Raw genomic sequence first — 16,144 nt, forward strand, 5'->3', positions numbered from 1 at the left:
ACCCACACGTCACTTTCTCCCTTAACCCGGAAGCCCCAAGAGTATATATGTAAGCCTCATCTTGTAATAAAGCGGACTTCTCCGGTGACTTGCCAACCGTCTCCATCTTTTACCATGTACTAAGATTTACTTATAAGAATATTCACTGTAGCAATATTAATAATGGTAAAAAATTAGAAAGTAACTAGAAGATGGGAAGATCTCCCATGTTCTTGGATAGGCAGAATTAATACTGTCAAAATGGCCATACTATCAAAAGTGCTATACAAATTCAATGCAATTCCAATTAAAATCCCAATGATGTGCCTCAAAGAAATAGAGAAAGCAATCATGAAATTCATTTGGATGAATAAGAGACCCAAATAGCTAAAGCAAGCCTTAGCAGGAATAGCAAAGCAGGTGGTATCACAGTACCAGACCTTCAAACTATACTACAGAGCAATAGTAACAAAAACAGCATAGTATTGGCACCAAAATAGACAGGTAGACCAATGGTATAGAACAGAGGACACAGAGACACACCAACATAAATACAGTATTTTCATACTAGACAAAGGAGCCAACAACATACAATGGAAAAAAGATAGCCTCTTCAACAAATGGTGCTGGAAAAACTTGAAATCCATATGCAACAGAATGAAACTAAACACCTATCTCTCGCCTTGCGCAAAACTCAACTCAAAATGCATCAAGGACCTCGGAATTAGACCAGAGACCCTGCACCTAATAGAAGAAAAAGTAGGTCCAAATCTTCAACATGTCAGTTTAGGACCAGACTTCCTTAATATGACTCCAAAAGCACAAGAAGTAAAAGCAGGAATCAACAACTGGGATAGATTCAAACTAAAATTTTTTTTCTCAGTAAAGGAAACAATCAACAATATGAAGAGAAAGCCTATAGAGTGGGAGAAAATCTTTACCATACACACTTCAGATAGAGCACTAATCTCCAGAATCTATAAAGAACTCAAAAAACTCTACACCAAGAATATAAATAATCCAATCAACTAATGGGCTAAGGAAATGAACAGACACTTCACAGAAGAAGATCTACAAGCAATCAACAAACACATGAAAAAATGTTCAACATCTCTAGTAATGAGAAATGCAAACCAAAACTACCCTAAGATTCGATCTCACCCCAATTAGAATGGCGATTATCAAGAATACAAGCAACAATAGGTGTTGGTGAGGATGTAGGGAAAAAGGTACACTCATACATTGCTGGTGGGGCTGCAAATTAGTGCAGCCACTCTAGAAAGCAGTGTGGAGATTCCTTAGAAAGCTTGGAATGGAACCACCATTTGACCCAGCTATCCCACTCCTTGGCCTATACCCAAAGGACTTAAAATCAGCATACTACAGTGACGCAGTTATATCAATGTTCATAGCTGCTCAATTCACCATAGCCAGATTGTGGAACCAACCCAGATGCCCTTCAATTGAGGAATGGATAAATAAACTGTGGTATATATACACAATGGAATACTACTTGGCCATAGAAAAGAATAAAATTATGGCATTTGCAGGCAAATGGATGGAGTTGGAGAGTATCATGCTAAGTGAAAAAAGCCAATCCCCAAACACCAGAGACCAAATGTTTTCCATAATAAATGGTTGATGATATATAATGGGGTTGGGGGTGGAAGGAGAGAAGCATGGAGGAACTTTAGATTACATAGAGGGAAATGAGAGGGAGAAGGGGGCAGGGGCATAAAAAATGGTGGACTGAGACAGACATCATTATCCTATGTACATGTATGATTACATGAATGGTATGAATCTACATTGTGCACAACCACAGAAATGAAAAGTTGTACCCCATTTGTGTACAATTAATCAAAATACAGTTTGTAAAAATAAAAAAAATAAATCATACAAAAGTAATTATCACAGTAAGTTTCACTGTTATGTAGTACTAAAAATTTTATATGTACCCACTTATTCATGATCTCTTATTTGTAAGTAGTAAAAATTGGTTCAAGATATCTTGAAGGCTGGGGTGTAGCTTGGTGGTACAGTACTTGGCTAACATATATGAAGCCTCAGTTTTCTCCCCAGCACCACAAAACAAAACAAAGAAACTTGATTGTATATGCTTAATAATATTTTACATTAAAGAGTCTATTGAACAACACAAAATTGGAAGAAAACTAAAGACACATCAAAAGGAAATTCAAGAACTTGTGGTTCATCTTAGAAACTGGAGTACTATGAAGCCATAAACAAGAGTAAGAAAGTTTGTCATACACTGGTTTGGAATAATCTCTAAGACATGCTATAAAGAAAAAAAGCAAGTTGTGCAATAGTGGATAAATACACTACCGGTATGTTTAAAAGGGATGGGAGGGAGGGAGGAAGAATTACATATACTTACTTGCTTATATATGCAATACACATCCCTGGAAATTAATATAAAATTGCTGCTGTAGAAGGGAACAGGGTGGTTGGTATAAGAGTAGGAGGAGACCATTTCAAAGTAGAATAGATTTTAAAAGATTTGTTTCTGAATACTTTCCTGAATACTGAATACTCTGCAGGTAAGAACCATGTAAATTAATTACCCATTCAAAAATTTAAAAATTAACAACTTTAAAACTTAATGAAAAGTGTCTGTACCATCACTTTCTATTTTGGAGTCTCTGTTATCTGTCTTTGAATGTCACAATATTGCTTTTGCTTTTTCCTTGAGGAATGAATACAGTAATTGTTCTTCAGTGTTCTTTCATCAACAAGTTTCAAGGGCTATACTTACAGTTCCACCCATGTGGGGAGGCAGGTATTCTACACTGACATAATCCTGGACTTCATTTTTACTTGTAAACTTCAAAAAACTCACTGCTTCTGGGCCAAGCCAGCTTTTCACAATTTTGAAAGCAGCTAAAGAAAAAAAAAGTCATTTCATTAAAATACTTTTCATTCTCATCAACTAATTCATTGTCTATGCTAACCCCAGTCTTTTGAAACCAGTTTGGGCTATGATCTGTTAACATTTATCTTTACATGGCATGATACTTAATAGTCTCAATTCCTGTAGGCATTTATGGTGTGACTGTCCTTTATGGATTTCAAATGTTCTATCGAGATTCAGGAAGATTAATTTACCCTGATGCTCATTAATAATCTTACCAACATCTGAACACATCTCAAGTGCTAAGATCTGTAGATAGTAAATAAAACTGCTGTGTGACTTAGGGAATAAGTGTACAACAGTATGAAGAGTCATTTACTATGGTTCTGATAAACCCTCAATCTGAAAAACCTTCTCAAAGGAGAAATCAGAAAGAGAAGGAAGTAGCCCTCCCTATATGGGTGTGACCTGGACCCAGATTTCCTTCCTACCTCTAAACTACTCTGCCTTTTTCCCAGGCTCTGCAGTTTACATAACTGTGGGGGAACTTAACGAATCTACACGAATAAACTGTTATCACACACAGCTGTTTGGTAATTACAATCTTGTCCTGTCGTGCCATTTCTTACTTACACTTAATTTTTTAAGCCTCATTTCTAATGTGAGATTCTAAGCACATTTTTAAGATACTACAAGTGGAATACTGCATTAAATGTGCATAAGCGTTGATGGAAAAACTGGAAATAAGAACAGCATGATAAACTCTGAATACCAGTTCAGAAAATTACATTTTTACCTTGGCTATGATTTAAGTTTTTCTTTTGCATAACATTTAAATTATCAATAATTTCAATTTAAAGTTTGTGAGTTGGCAGGCTTGAAGCTATGCAACTGGAGTTAAAGTGCTAAATTTGACTTTTGATAACAGCTTTATTAAGATATAATTTAAATGATGTTAGCTGTGGGTTCTCAATTGATGTCCTTTGTCAGGCTAAGTGAGTTCAATTCTGTGTAGTAAAGAATTGGCTCTGCTCAAGGAGGTTGGGCTCTTTCCCTCAGTTTCTGGGAGGTAATCCTCATGTCTTTGTTTGCCTGGGGCCTTGGATCACATTGGAATATGATTTAGGGTGGGCACTGGCAATTGTAGAAAGACAAACAAACATGTGGTTTAGGGTGGGGGCTCTGGTCACACAATATTAGTAGACCTTGGAGAGACTGGGGACAGAGATGAACCATGAGTTTATCAATCATGTCTACATAATGGAACCCCAATAAAAACTCTGAATACTGAGGCTTGGATGAGCTTCCATGGTTGGCAATCATCCATGTTCACTGCCACACATTGATGCTGGCAAAGTAATGTGCTCCACATTTGAAACTTCCCTTGGCCAATTTTAATATGACTCTCTTCTCTGTAATTAACTGTGACTATGAGTATAACAGCTTTCAGTGAGTTCTAGCAGTCCTTCCAGGGAATTATCAAAGCTGTGGATGGTTTTGGTAACCTTTGAACTTGCAGTTTATGCCAGAAGTGGAGAGGGGTCTTCTATAGATTGCTATGATCTCTCTAGCTTTCAGTTGTTCCAACTCTACATTTTCCATTCCCAGTTTCAGTGCTTTTATCATGAGAGGATACTAGATTTTGTTGAATGATTTTCCTGTGTCTACTATTAATATGGTGGATTACACTGGTTTTCCTATGTTGAACCAATTTTGCATTCTTGAGATAAATCCCACTTGGTCATGGTGTATACTGCTTTTTATGTTTTGCTGGATTCTATTTATAAGGGTTAGAGTCTGGAGTTTTCTTTTCCTGTTAGGTTCAATATTACAGTGATGCTTGCCACATGAGTTTGGAAGTGTTCCCTCCTCTTCTATGTTTTTGAACTGTTTACAAAGGATTGGTATCGATTCTTCTTTAAATATTTCCTAGAATTTACCAAGGAAGCCACCTGATCCTGGGCTTCTCTTTGTGGGAAGTTTTGTGGTTACTAATTCAATTGTGTTATAATTCTATTTTGATTCTTCTTGAGTCAGTTTCAGTTGTTTATATCTTTGTAAGAATTTAGCCATTTCATCGAAGTTATCTAATTTCTTGGCATACAACTGTTCATGGTATTCACTTATAATTCTTTTTGTTTTGATAAAGTCAGTAGTTATGCCTGTTTTTTAACTCCAAATTTTAATAATTTAAGTATTTTTTTCTTTATAAGTTTTGCTAAAGGTTTTTTTTTATCAACTATGTTGAACTTTTCAAAGAACCAAGTTTTAGTTTTGTTGATTTTCTCTATTGCTTTCTATGTAACTGATTTTGTAAGCATCAATGAAAGTTCACATTCAGAGAAAATAAAATTTGCAATCACTTTAAAGTTGGTAAATTGTTTTTCAATGGATTTTTCAAAAAATACTGCCAAGAAATATATTACAACTGTCAAAAGGGTCATGTGGCTACAGCGATTTAGGGTGAATTTCAGATTCATCCCATCTTCTTCCTCAACTTGAAGTTGAAGAGAAAATATAGCCAAGGCCTGTATTCTGTGATGTTCCCTATTTGTAGATGACAAATAGAGCCTTCTGGTTACACTGTCACTTGAATGGCTGCATATCTTGAGGTTGATTTTAGAAAAGACCAGTGAGTACCCCAGAGTCTGGGCAGAGAATGTCAACCCCATTTGCTTAAGACCAGCCATTGAGTACTCTAGCTCCAGCCTGTTAAGAGTGCACATCAAGTACAATACAGTTTGTTATTAAATAGCTTTAGAAGTATGGCTAGGTTGGCAAAGTAAGAAAAGAGAAAACTGGATATTTTGTTTTAGGAAAGCATAAATAATTTACTCACCATTCATTATCCAGGGCATATCAAAGATCACTATTTTTGCTGAAAGATGAAAAAAATTTCATTGAATGTGACTTAATACCTCTATAGTACTATCACTCATACCCGGCCTAGAAAAATCTGATCACTTAAATGTAAGTAAAAACTGAGCTGACTGACCAAGTACAATTCAGTGAAGTGTGAGTGGTGCTGGGACTGAACCAACATCTCACAATGGTGAGTGGCTTGCCCAGGAGGATGACTAGTGGGAAATCAATAATGCACTGTCACTGCTGTTTTGAGAACAGCCTGTTTCTTTGTTCATTTATTGCTTGAAGAAAGGTACAAAAGAAAGTAAGTTAAGAGGGTAAGTGGACTCTTTGGAACTGGCATGTCATAATAGTGCTGAAGGTCACTGAAATTTAAAAACATTTCCATTATACTATATTTAATTATAATTTTCTAGATATTACACTGTTAAAACAGTCTCACAGTTCTCTCCATCTCTTTTAATAAATCACTATGCTTTAAGTAACAAAAATTATTTCTACTTTTTTAATATTATGAGTTCTAGGAAGCCAATAATTCCAAAGTATAGAGAAGTATAGTTTACACACTGAACAGAAGATATTAAACAGCCCTATTAACAACTGTGAGAAAGAACCAGAAATCACAAAGGGGAGTTTTGATATCCAATTCATTTTTTTATTCCAGATGAATCAATATGTAATTTCATTCTTCTCTAAGCAGAGAACCTTACAGAGTGGATATAATAATGTAGGACAAGTGAAGTACATGTAAAGAACAAGGTACGAAGAGATACCCTGGTCTTAACAGTCCAGTCTTCATTTGGCATATACTTGAGATATGCTGGTTATATTTCATGATGGATTTTGAATCAATTTACGATTCCACAAAATTCAATGTCTGCAAAATTACAGTATGTTGGTATAATATATACATTATCTGTAGTTAACTGAAATGAACAGCATTCTAATTCATGCTTATAAAGATCTCTGAATTTGGGGTTGGGGTTGTGGCTCAGTGGTAGAGTGCTTGCCTAGTATGTGTGAGGCACTGGGTTCTATCCTCAGCACCATATAAAAATAAATAAATAAAATAAAGGTATTGTGTCCATCTACAACTAAAAATATTTTTTAAAAAATGTATGAATTTATTAATAATTCTTTTAAAAAATCTTGGATGTATTTTATAAAGTAATAAGAATATTTATGTTATTTCTAAGTGGCTTTTTACAAACTCCTTCAGATATTTCAATAAACAACTGGAAATTTTGCTTTAATTTTGTCCATAAGAGAATCAAACTAATAATACAGAGTAGTGATACCCTACAAACTATAGACTGGCACTGCTCAAAAAGCCTTAAAGAATAAGGGTACATTGCAGATACAGAAGAATTCCTAAGGAACAGTAGATGATACAGGTTCCCAAAATTGCACACTACTCATCATTCTCTATAGCTAAGAACATTCACAAATACTGTCTCTGAAGAGATGAGAGTACAGGGCTAGAGGTGGCACTACTCTTAATATCCATTATGCTTTCTGCCTATTCCTAATTTCACATTAACAATAATAATGTGAAAATAAGCCAAAGTAAGATGCTTTAGAAATTTTTATATTTTAATGTCACCTGAATGATGAGTCCCAAATGACCCTAATCTAGGTATCTGCCAGGAGTATACCCAGAAGGGTCCATGAATTTTCATTTTTTATGTCTCTATTGCCTCCCTTCTATCTTTTCACTTTTAACCCATTGGGATTAAATATATTTGTTTATGTGGGTTGGAAGCTTGTTTTCCTAGGGGGAACTCATCACATACATCCAACAAATGAAAAAATAAGCATTTGAGATTTACAAATTTTTCATTTGGGTAATTACCGAAAAGTTAAAACTAAAAGAAAAAAACTCCAAACGCAAGATTCAAATACAGTGTTTTCTTGTAAAGTATTTTCTTAATGACAATTTTTAGAAAGCAATCAATAACACAATGTACTTTATGCAATAATGTTGCTTATCATACAGTGTCCTTTATCCATATTGCTATCTGTTCTTGCATGCATAAACATTCCATATAATTAATACAATTTTAAATGAATTTCTAAATTGAAAGAATAGTAAAACTAGGCCAATCTTTTAAGTAAATGTCTATTTGTATGTACGTGTGTGTGTGTGTGTGTGTGTGTGTGTGTGTGTGTGTATGTGTATGTGTGTTATGGGATGTATTTTAGAACTTAAACTTTTAAAGCTAACTGTAAAGGACAATGACTACTTATGAATAAATTTCCTCTTTACCTACCATAAAATGTGCTTACATGTCCACCTATGGACACACTTAAATCTCTTCATCAGAAAACAATGTTTTAGATATGAAAGTCTATAATAATACAAGGCTCTACAATTCTCAGACATTGTCTATAGTTTCAATATTACATTTTTATAAAGGAGTAAGTTACTTACAGAGGTATTTAGGGTAATAAACCTTAAAGCAGTTGATGATAAAGCGTACAAAGTCCATGTCCTAAAATAAAGATTAAATCTTTAAGACTGTCCACATTAGAGAACTTTAAATTGCACATTTCTAAAGGTCATAAGGTGTTAAATACAAATGAGACAATTATTAAATTCTTAAAAATGAGCTCATATAAATATTTATATTCCCAAGCATTAAGTTTTTAGGTTATTAAACTATAATTATCAGCCCTAAAATTGAGTTGAAGAAATCAGATGCTTGAGTGATGTTTTAAAATTATTGCTCAAACTAGTTATATATTTCAGGCTGCTATGGCAATGGGGCATAAAATAGATCTAAAAGCAATCCCCACAGAGAACTCTAAAAATCTACTGAATAATTCAATAATTATTAAAACAAGAATACAAGAATACACACAGTTTATAACTACATGGACTAATAATACATATACATATAAATTCTGTTATAGTATTTGCCTTCTAAACCTACTTTTTATACCACATGATAGCTTTAACAATTAATCTGATCACACTGACCAAAGTATCAAAGTATCTACTTGTGGCTTCTTTTATTTAGGGACCTCAATTTATTGTTTTAGTTTATATTCAAGTGTTGTTCATTGACTTCAATTTCTGGGAGACTTTGTAAACTTAGCTGTCTGGTTAGTTCTAGTGCTTTGAGCACAGCAACAGGAAATTAGGTCATTGGGGATGCTATTTGCATTTCATTCCATGTTCTTTCATGGGCACAGGCTGTTTCAGTAATCCTGATCTGCCACCTTATAAAGTCTGCTGGATGAAAGATATAAGCAGGCAAACTACAGTCCATCACAATTACTGAAAGGCAGATTATTCTAGAGATGAGAGTCTATAAAGTCATCCCTAGCATCTGAGTTGCAGCATCTTAATTGCAGTAAACTGAAAGTAAGCGTCCTTAACTATCTGAAGTAGTTATGGGATAAATTCTAGCATATAATAATACCTTTATAAATAGTCATTACACCTACTGTGTAAAGTTTCATAATTTGAGGTTAAGTAAGAGTCAAAGAAAATAGCTGAAAAGAACTAGTTATATCAACATTTTGTTACCTAGTTTATAATCCATAAACCCTCTAGGAACTTTGCCTAGTCTTTGTCTAATATTCTCATTTCCACCATTTATTTAATTGACTATGCTTGCTCATCAAATCTTGAGTTACTGCTAATTCAGATGGATTTGATAAGATGCCACTGCTGTATGTCTATCAGTGGGTACTACATAAAATAGTTCTATGAAACCTATTGTTCTGCATTCTGTAAGGATGACTCTGTTTTTGAGGATGTTATACATTATCTTAGAAAATGTCTTTCCTTTGAGGACCCATGAAAGATTTTTCTCTCTAGTTCAACTATCAGGAATGAATAACTAGTTCTAAACTACTGGTTTTCAAGTATGGCCACTGCATGATTTAAAAAGATTTCATTTCCTTAGGCAGGCAGCTGAAAGCTTAGAGTCAAACTGGTGGCCCAACTCTAACAAATGATTTCCTAAGTTTTTCCCTGTAATTCTGTATACATCTTTATAAGATGATTTAAACCCTATGTGAATCATGAGAGGGTCATATATAGAAATAAGTTACCCAATAAGATTCAAGTAGTTTAAAACAATAATGACTGAAATATTTAGTCATGCAAATAATCTTTATTTACAAATTAAAGATGATGAGGTATTACATAAGTAGCTTAAAAAACAGCTCAAGTCAATTCCCTGCCCATATTTGGTAACAGAAAATATTAACATTTATTTTGCATGATTCTGAATTAATAGATAGGAAATTATCATACCCAAAGGATAAAAGAATCGTGATTTACCTCTATGGAATATTTATTTATTTAGGTAATTTGATTTTGATTTTGAATATAAAATGATTTCCTCTGTAATTATAAACCTATTCATATGGAAACTAGGTTGAAAAAAATCCAGGGCATTGGATTCTTAAACAATAAAGACTAATAGAAACATGAAAAAAATAATCTGTGGTCCAATCACACCAAAAACTTCTTGTTAATAGTTTTCTCTAGCCTGTTTTTTGTTTAAGTTGAAGGTTTCTTTTTTTTTTTTGAGCTACATATCACCATATTATGGTAAAACAGTCTTTTTCATTAAAGAAGTATTCTCCAATACTACTATAAATTCTTTATAAACACCATTTTATATAGCTACATATACTCCACCAATTAGATATACCATAATTTACCATTTCACCAAGTTAGACATTTGTATGTTTTCTAGGTTTTTGCTATTTTAAATGACATCCTGAGAAACATTTTCATGCACAATGCTTTTTTTTTTTTAACTCAGGATTATTTCTTTAGAATAGAATTCTAGAAGTTAGTTACGAGAAAACAGTATGAATATGGACACTTTAAGGTTCTTAACATACTTTGCCAAATGTTCAACACTGCTGTGAGTGGGTCTGCAAATGCCACTTCACTGCTACCAGAATCTGCCACAGTTTAAATATACGAGACAACAGTTAAAATAAATGTGCCAACTAATCTCAATTGCTGCTAAAGGTTTTATATTTAGCACTAAAGAGACAAGCGTCCAAATTAAAGACAGAATACTTTGATGTTTTTTCTGAGATGGGGTCTTGCTAAGTTGCCCAAGCTGGCCTCACTCTCTTGGGAACAGGCGATGCTCCTGCTTTGGACTTCTGAGTAGCTGGGACTACAGGCATGCAACCCACACCCAGTTGTTTGACTTATGTTTTTAAGCTTGGCAAAGTCACCTGGGGTTAAAATTTAGCAAATCAAACAGACAAATAGAAAACAAATCCAAATAAGCAAACAAAAGTACCCAACAAAATCACAGTATGTATAAAACTTGTGAGTATTTTGCAACTGCAAAACAAGGTATAATGTCATAGAGATCATATATGAATTTATTTGATATTTACTGCATGTGTTTCCTCTATGCAGGGCACAGGAGTGGGTGCAGTAGGATATGAGCCATAGTGGAAAAGTTGTTATTACATTGACTCATGCTCTGCCAGTCTTGATGTCCTATCTCTTCATCCTGTTTATCAGACATGGAACATTTCTAGGAATTCTAGTGTCAATGCCAAGTACTGAAGCAAATTTAATTCTCTGCAAACCCAATTCCATGTCTGACTTCATTCAAAGAAAAAAATTGCAAACTTAAGCTATCTCTATTTTACAACAAAATTTGGTTGGCAGGGAGGACAGGAGAGAGGGAGGAAGCCAGGATAAACAATGGTTTAGAATTAATGTAAAATGCTTACTATGCTATTTAGTCCAGTTTCTGACAGGTCAAACATCACTGTTATAGGTTTTCCGTTTTCTCTCTTAGCATAACGTTCCAACCAGAATGCTATGAGCTTCTTTTTGTCCAATATAGTTTTTTGGTCTTTTATATGATACTTCACTCTGATCCAGACTTTAAGCAAAACAAAAGATAAAGATAAGAACAAGATTTATGGCATTTTAATATTATTACATACATATACAGCCTTTCCCTTGACATGCTTCTTCATTTATAACTCATTTTGTTTTACATTTTAAAAGCAGCTCTTCTTTCTTTTAAATGAAAAATAGTTGCCCTTGGGACCTTTAAATTAAAGAGAAGCAGAGAGGTAAACTATTTTTCTTTCTCTTAGGAAATAAACAACCTTCACTTTTATGGGGAAAGAGAAAATGCCCGTGAACAAACACTATTTGGTAATAACCTGAAAGTACTCTTCAGTATTCTCAAAAAGAAAGCCAATGGTTCTGCCAAGCACTAGAAAAAAATGTTCCATCCAGAGGAAAGACACTGACAGGTGTGATGGCGGCCTGAGCAGGTGCTGGGCACATGAGTGGAGTATGACAAATGCTTCAGGTGGTGGCAGCTATGAAAAAATGTGACAAGTAGTGAGAGGAGATGTGAAATAGACAGGAGCTTGGCTTGAGGGTCTCTGGAACACCAGAACATTTTAGTTTTCCTATTTCAAAACACATTTTGGGCAGTGGCACAGAGGATAGAGTGGAAGAGGCAAGGCAGGAAACCTAATAGTCTATGACTTGGGAAGGGACTAAGAACAAGTGGGTGGTAGGCAGGGACTGAACTGAGGAAGTGGCTGTGAGGATGGAAAAGGGACCAAATTAAAGCTATATTAGAGGATAAGAAAATGAGTGAGAACGAGTTGGGCAATATAGAAAGAGGGCAAGTGGTGGGATGCAGATGTTCTGTTGTGTGTCATGTTAAAGGCAGCTCACAGTCAAGTGGGGCCAGTTTGTGGGTAGCTGCATATGTGCCTGTGGTGTGGGGACTACGTGGGATCCCCACCATGTGTGGGAAGGTAGCTGAAGCTGCCATTATGCTTCAGATGACCCAAGGAGATGGTATTAGCTGGAAACTAAAAGAAGCCAAGAAAACGCTAAGCCTGGGAAACATTTAAGGGGCAAGCAGCAGAAGACCTGAGAGAATTAAAGATTGAAAGGAGAAATTGGTAATAAGGGAAAGATAAGATATTGTTAAAATACAGTACAGATCACAAGCTAAAGAGAAAGTGAGCAAGATGAGCAAAGTACATCTATTCAGTGCAGGGATCAAACACACCAGTTTGCACTCATTGCACAAAATGAAGCTAGATTTGGTGCAAGTGGGAGAGGACAATGGACTCATCTGAACAACAGAGATGACTGTTTCTGTTCTTCTTGTTATTATACACATTTCAGAAAAAGCTAAGGGGAGATGACTGAGAGACACACAAAAAAATCCATTTAGCAACTCTTAGCAACTGTAAAAAAGATTCTCCATAAAAATACTGGGTCAAATGTTAACAACAACATCAACAACAAAACTGACTTCTTGTATATCCCCCCAAAACATTAACAACAAAGTCGAAATAGAAGATAGTGACCCTGAATCAAATTATTTTGATTGGGTTATAGGATGCAGCGTTTGCTTTTACTGCCTACTTTCTTATAATGCAAACAGTATGCACAACTACTAAGTATCTGATATGCAGTAAAGACGGTCCTGACCATCTCCAATTGCAGGAGACAAGCAGTGTACTACAGATGGAGAAAGTGTAGCAGATTAATTCAATTGAGATAGATAAATGTTGGTGCATAAATTAAATATACTTACACAACTTGTTGCCTTCTTTGTCATAACCATGCAGATAAATACCACCAATTTCTAACAACCATCTGGGAATGGAGGATTCATTAAGGTCTAAAAAGTGATAAACTTTGATCAGTAACTGTAATTTAGAAACCAAAAGATAAAACTGACAATGTAAAGGTAATGTTATATAGTAGCTCTGATAGAAAAAAAAGATACAACTAGCGATACAAAAGGGTATTTCCTATTAAGGAAACGAATGACATAAAGACATATGGAGGGCTGTGGGGGTGTATCTCAAATGGTAGGGCCCTTGCCTGGCATGTATAGGACCTGTGTTTGATCCCTAGCACTGCAAACAAATATACACAGGTGACAGAAATGGAAATATTCTATTTTCTTTGACAAGTCAGTCATTATTTATTTGGATACACTTTCAAATTCTGGTTGTGGCTCACATAATGATTTGACTTGCTAACAAATATTATCACTATAGACAATCTTAAGAGAACACAATAGGGGCCCACGGTCAGGGCTCAGTGGTGGTGTTTATACATAAAGCCCTGGGTTCAATCTCTAGCATAAAGAAAAAAAAAGAAAAAAGAAAGAAAAGACAAAAAGAAAGAAGGAACACTTGTTTGTATATATTCACATAACCTCAAAATTAGTGGAGAAAAACTGATTTTGATTTTTCTAGTAAAATGGTATTTTTCTACAAAATGTTTGACATCCAGTAGACTGATACAGTTTATAACCCTGGGGCAGTAGAAATGCAAGAATAATGCAAGATCCTTTGACAGGAAGAACAAACAAAGTGTTTAGTCTCTGGGAAGGCTGAGGACCAGCATGACAAGGTAGAAGCTTCTGTTTCATTTATCAGCAGTTCCCCAAGAATGTTCGAAGGTTTCTCCTTTCCCACACCTCCCACTGCTCTTCCTATCTCTGTTTGCCACCAGAAACTAGCAATTCTATGTAAGAACACAAGTATGGTTGAGTTCGAAAGTTTATTCTATACTTAAATGATTTAAATTACCAGATTCATTTTTTCTTTCAGTAATAAGTGCTAAACTATTGCCGAACAGTTCACATGATTTTAAAACTTCCAATCACATTCTTTCTTTTTATTAGTGCCATCACTTTATTTCTTTAATATTCCCTTTCTCATGGATTCCTTCTACAAGTATGAAGACTGGGGAGAGTATCTGCTCTAATTACTTGTTGACTGTCTTGCACTAAATTTTGAGACCTATTCACTCCAGAGTTTATAATCTTCAAGGACAGGAAATCCTTCTTTATACCTAATTGAAATCAGTAGTTATGCCAGTTTTTTCGTCCTAAATTTTTAGGACACAGATACCAGGTAACCCTTTCTGTGAAGAGTTCTTCATATACTTGAAGACCATGCTAAAATTCCCTCTAAGATTCAAAACTTCCACTTGGGAGACAAATTTCAATCTAGTAGTGGACTTAAAAAATTAAGAAGAGAAAAGTGCCATTGGAATCCTTTAAGTTTGCTTTTCTGGAATCTCTACTCATTTAATGATTCTATATAAACACCCACAAGCACAAGGAACTCTGGGGTAGGGAAAGGCATGGGAAACAGCTGAGAAAAACAGGAAAATAACATATCCTTATTTCGAGGTCTAGTAGTGAATATGCTGCCTCGCTGTTGTGTAATGGTGCTGAACTAAACACAGGTTAGAAGGCTGTGCTGTGAATGAAGAACATGTGATTCTGCTCCCCAGTGACTTGATTTCCTTAGGAATGATCCTACTGATAAGAGTTTTTCACAAGCTGTTCCTTTGAAAGTGTTATTGGGTCTTTCTAAATAATTATGTTCATATATATATGACAATTGCCAAGAATATGTACAAATACAACATTTAATAAATGTAAATCAGCAACATTTGTGCAGGCAATGTTACCCTGTCACAGTTAAACTGAATGGCTTACCATTGACAGAAAATTCTTTCCTCCACTGAAAACTCTCATCAAGCATCTTCAGTGTTTCATCAACAACATTATGTCTCCAAACTAAGTAACTTTCAACCCAGTTATCATCTTGTTGTAGCCTTTCAACATCACGTGGATCATATTTTTCTGACTTATCTAGGGAAAAAAGAGTAATAAGTTTCCAAGTCAAATTTAATTCTGCAGTAACAAACAACAAATGTCAATGCCAATAAGAAAGGCCTGGAAGACAAAGCCAAGCTTTTTGAGGGTAGATGTAGGAATATAATTCAGATGAAGAAGCAATTTAAAGAATTGATGGAATTTCTAAATGAGTAAAAACTAAAGTTACTTAAAGACTGCATATTTAAAAAAAATAAGACCAGAGTCTGATGTGGTCGTGCATGCCTATAGACCCAGATCTCAGGAGGCTGAGGCAAGAGGATCACTTGAGCCTGGAAACATAATGAAACAAGGGCTCAAAAAACAAAAACAAAATAAAAAGACCCCCGAAATAAGATCAGAGTAAAATATTTGGCACAACCCTCTCTAAAACTGTAAACCAATTATCTGGGAAGATCAATTGTACATGAACTTGAAATCCTTACTGTTGTCAAATAAAGACATATGTATAGAAATGAATAAGTTATTTTAAAAAGATGGTTGCTTGGCAAGTGTTATTTAAAAAAATAAACAATGCAAAATGAAAACGTGACCATGTATACATCATTATGGTATTTATTATTTCCATACTGAGGCCGATATTTTCAATAATTTATTGGAATATTTGTTTTTAATAACAGTAACTTCTCACTATCTGCATACACACATGCTATATTCCTAATTTCGATACCAGATATTCCTTCTTGCATGCCTTGTTCTATGTTTCTACAACTGAACTCTCCTTGTCTTTGTACAACCATCT

At 34.8% G+C, this 16,144-nt stretch overlaps 1 protein-coding gene across 1 annotated transcript in view; it reads right to left on the reverse strand.

Moving 5' to 3' along the window:
* MOSPD2 (motile sperm domain containing 2) overlaps positions 1-16,144 on the reverse strand; it is a 49,324-nt gene that overhangs the window by 17,851 nt on the left and 15,329 nt on the right. Inside the window, exons 3-8 of the mRNA XM_079123199.1 lie at positions 15,223-15,378; positions 13,294-13,380; positions 11,444-11,598; positions 8,148-8,208; positions 5,691-5,729; positions 2,756-2,880 (exon numbers count right to left, since the gene is read on the reverse strand). Of these exons, the coding sequence (XP_078979325.1) occupies positions 2,756-2,880; positions 5,691-5,729; positions 8,148-8,208; positions 11,444-11,598; positions 13,294-13,380; positions 15,223-15,378 (623 nt within the window). The remainder of the gene's footprint in view (positions 1-2,755; positions 2,881-5,690; positions 5,730-8,147; positions 8,209-11,443; positions 11,599-13,293; positions 13,381-15,222; positions 15,379-16,144) is intronic.

The sequence above is a fragment of the Sciurus vulgaris genome (assembly GCF_902686455.1).
Source record: "Sciurus vulgaris genome assembly, chromosome: X".
NCBI lineage: Eukaryota > Metazoa > Chordata > Mammalia > Rodentia > Sciuridae > Sciurus > Sciurus vulgaris.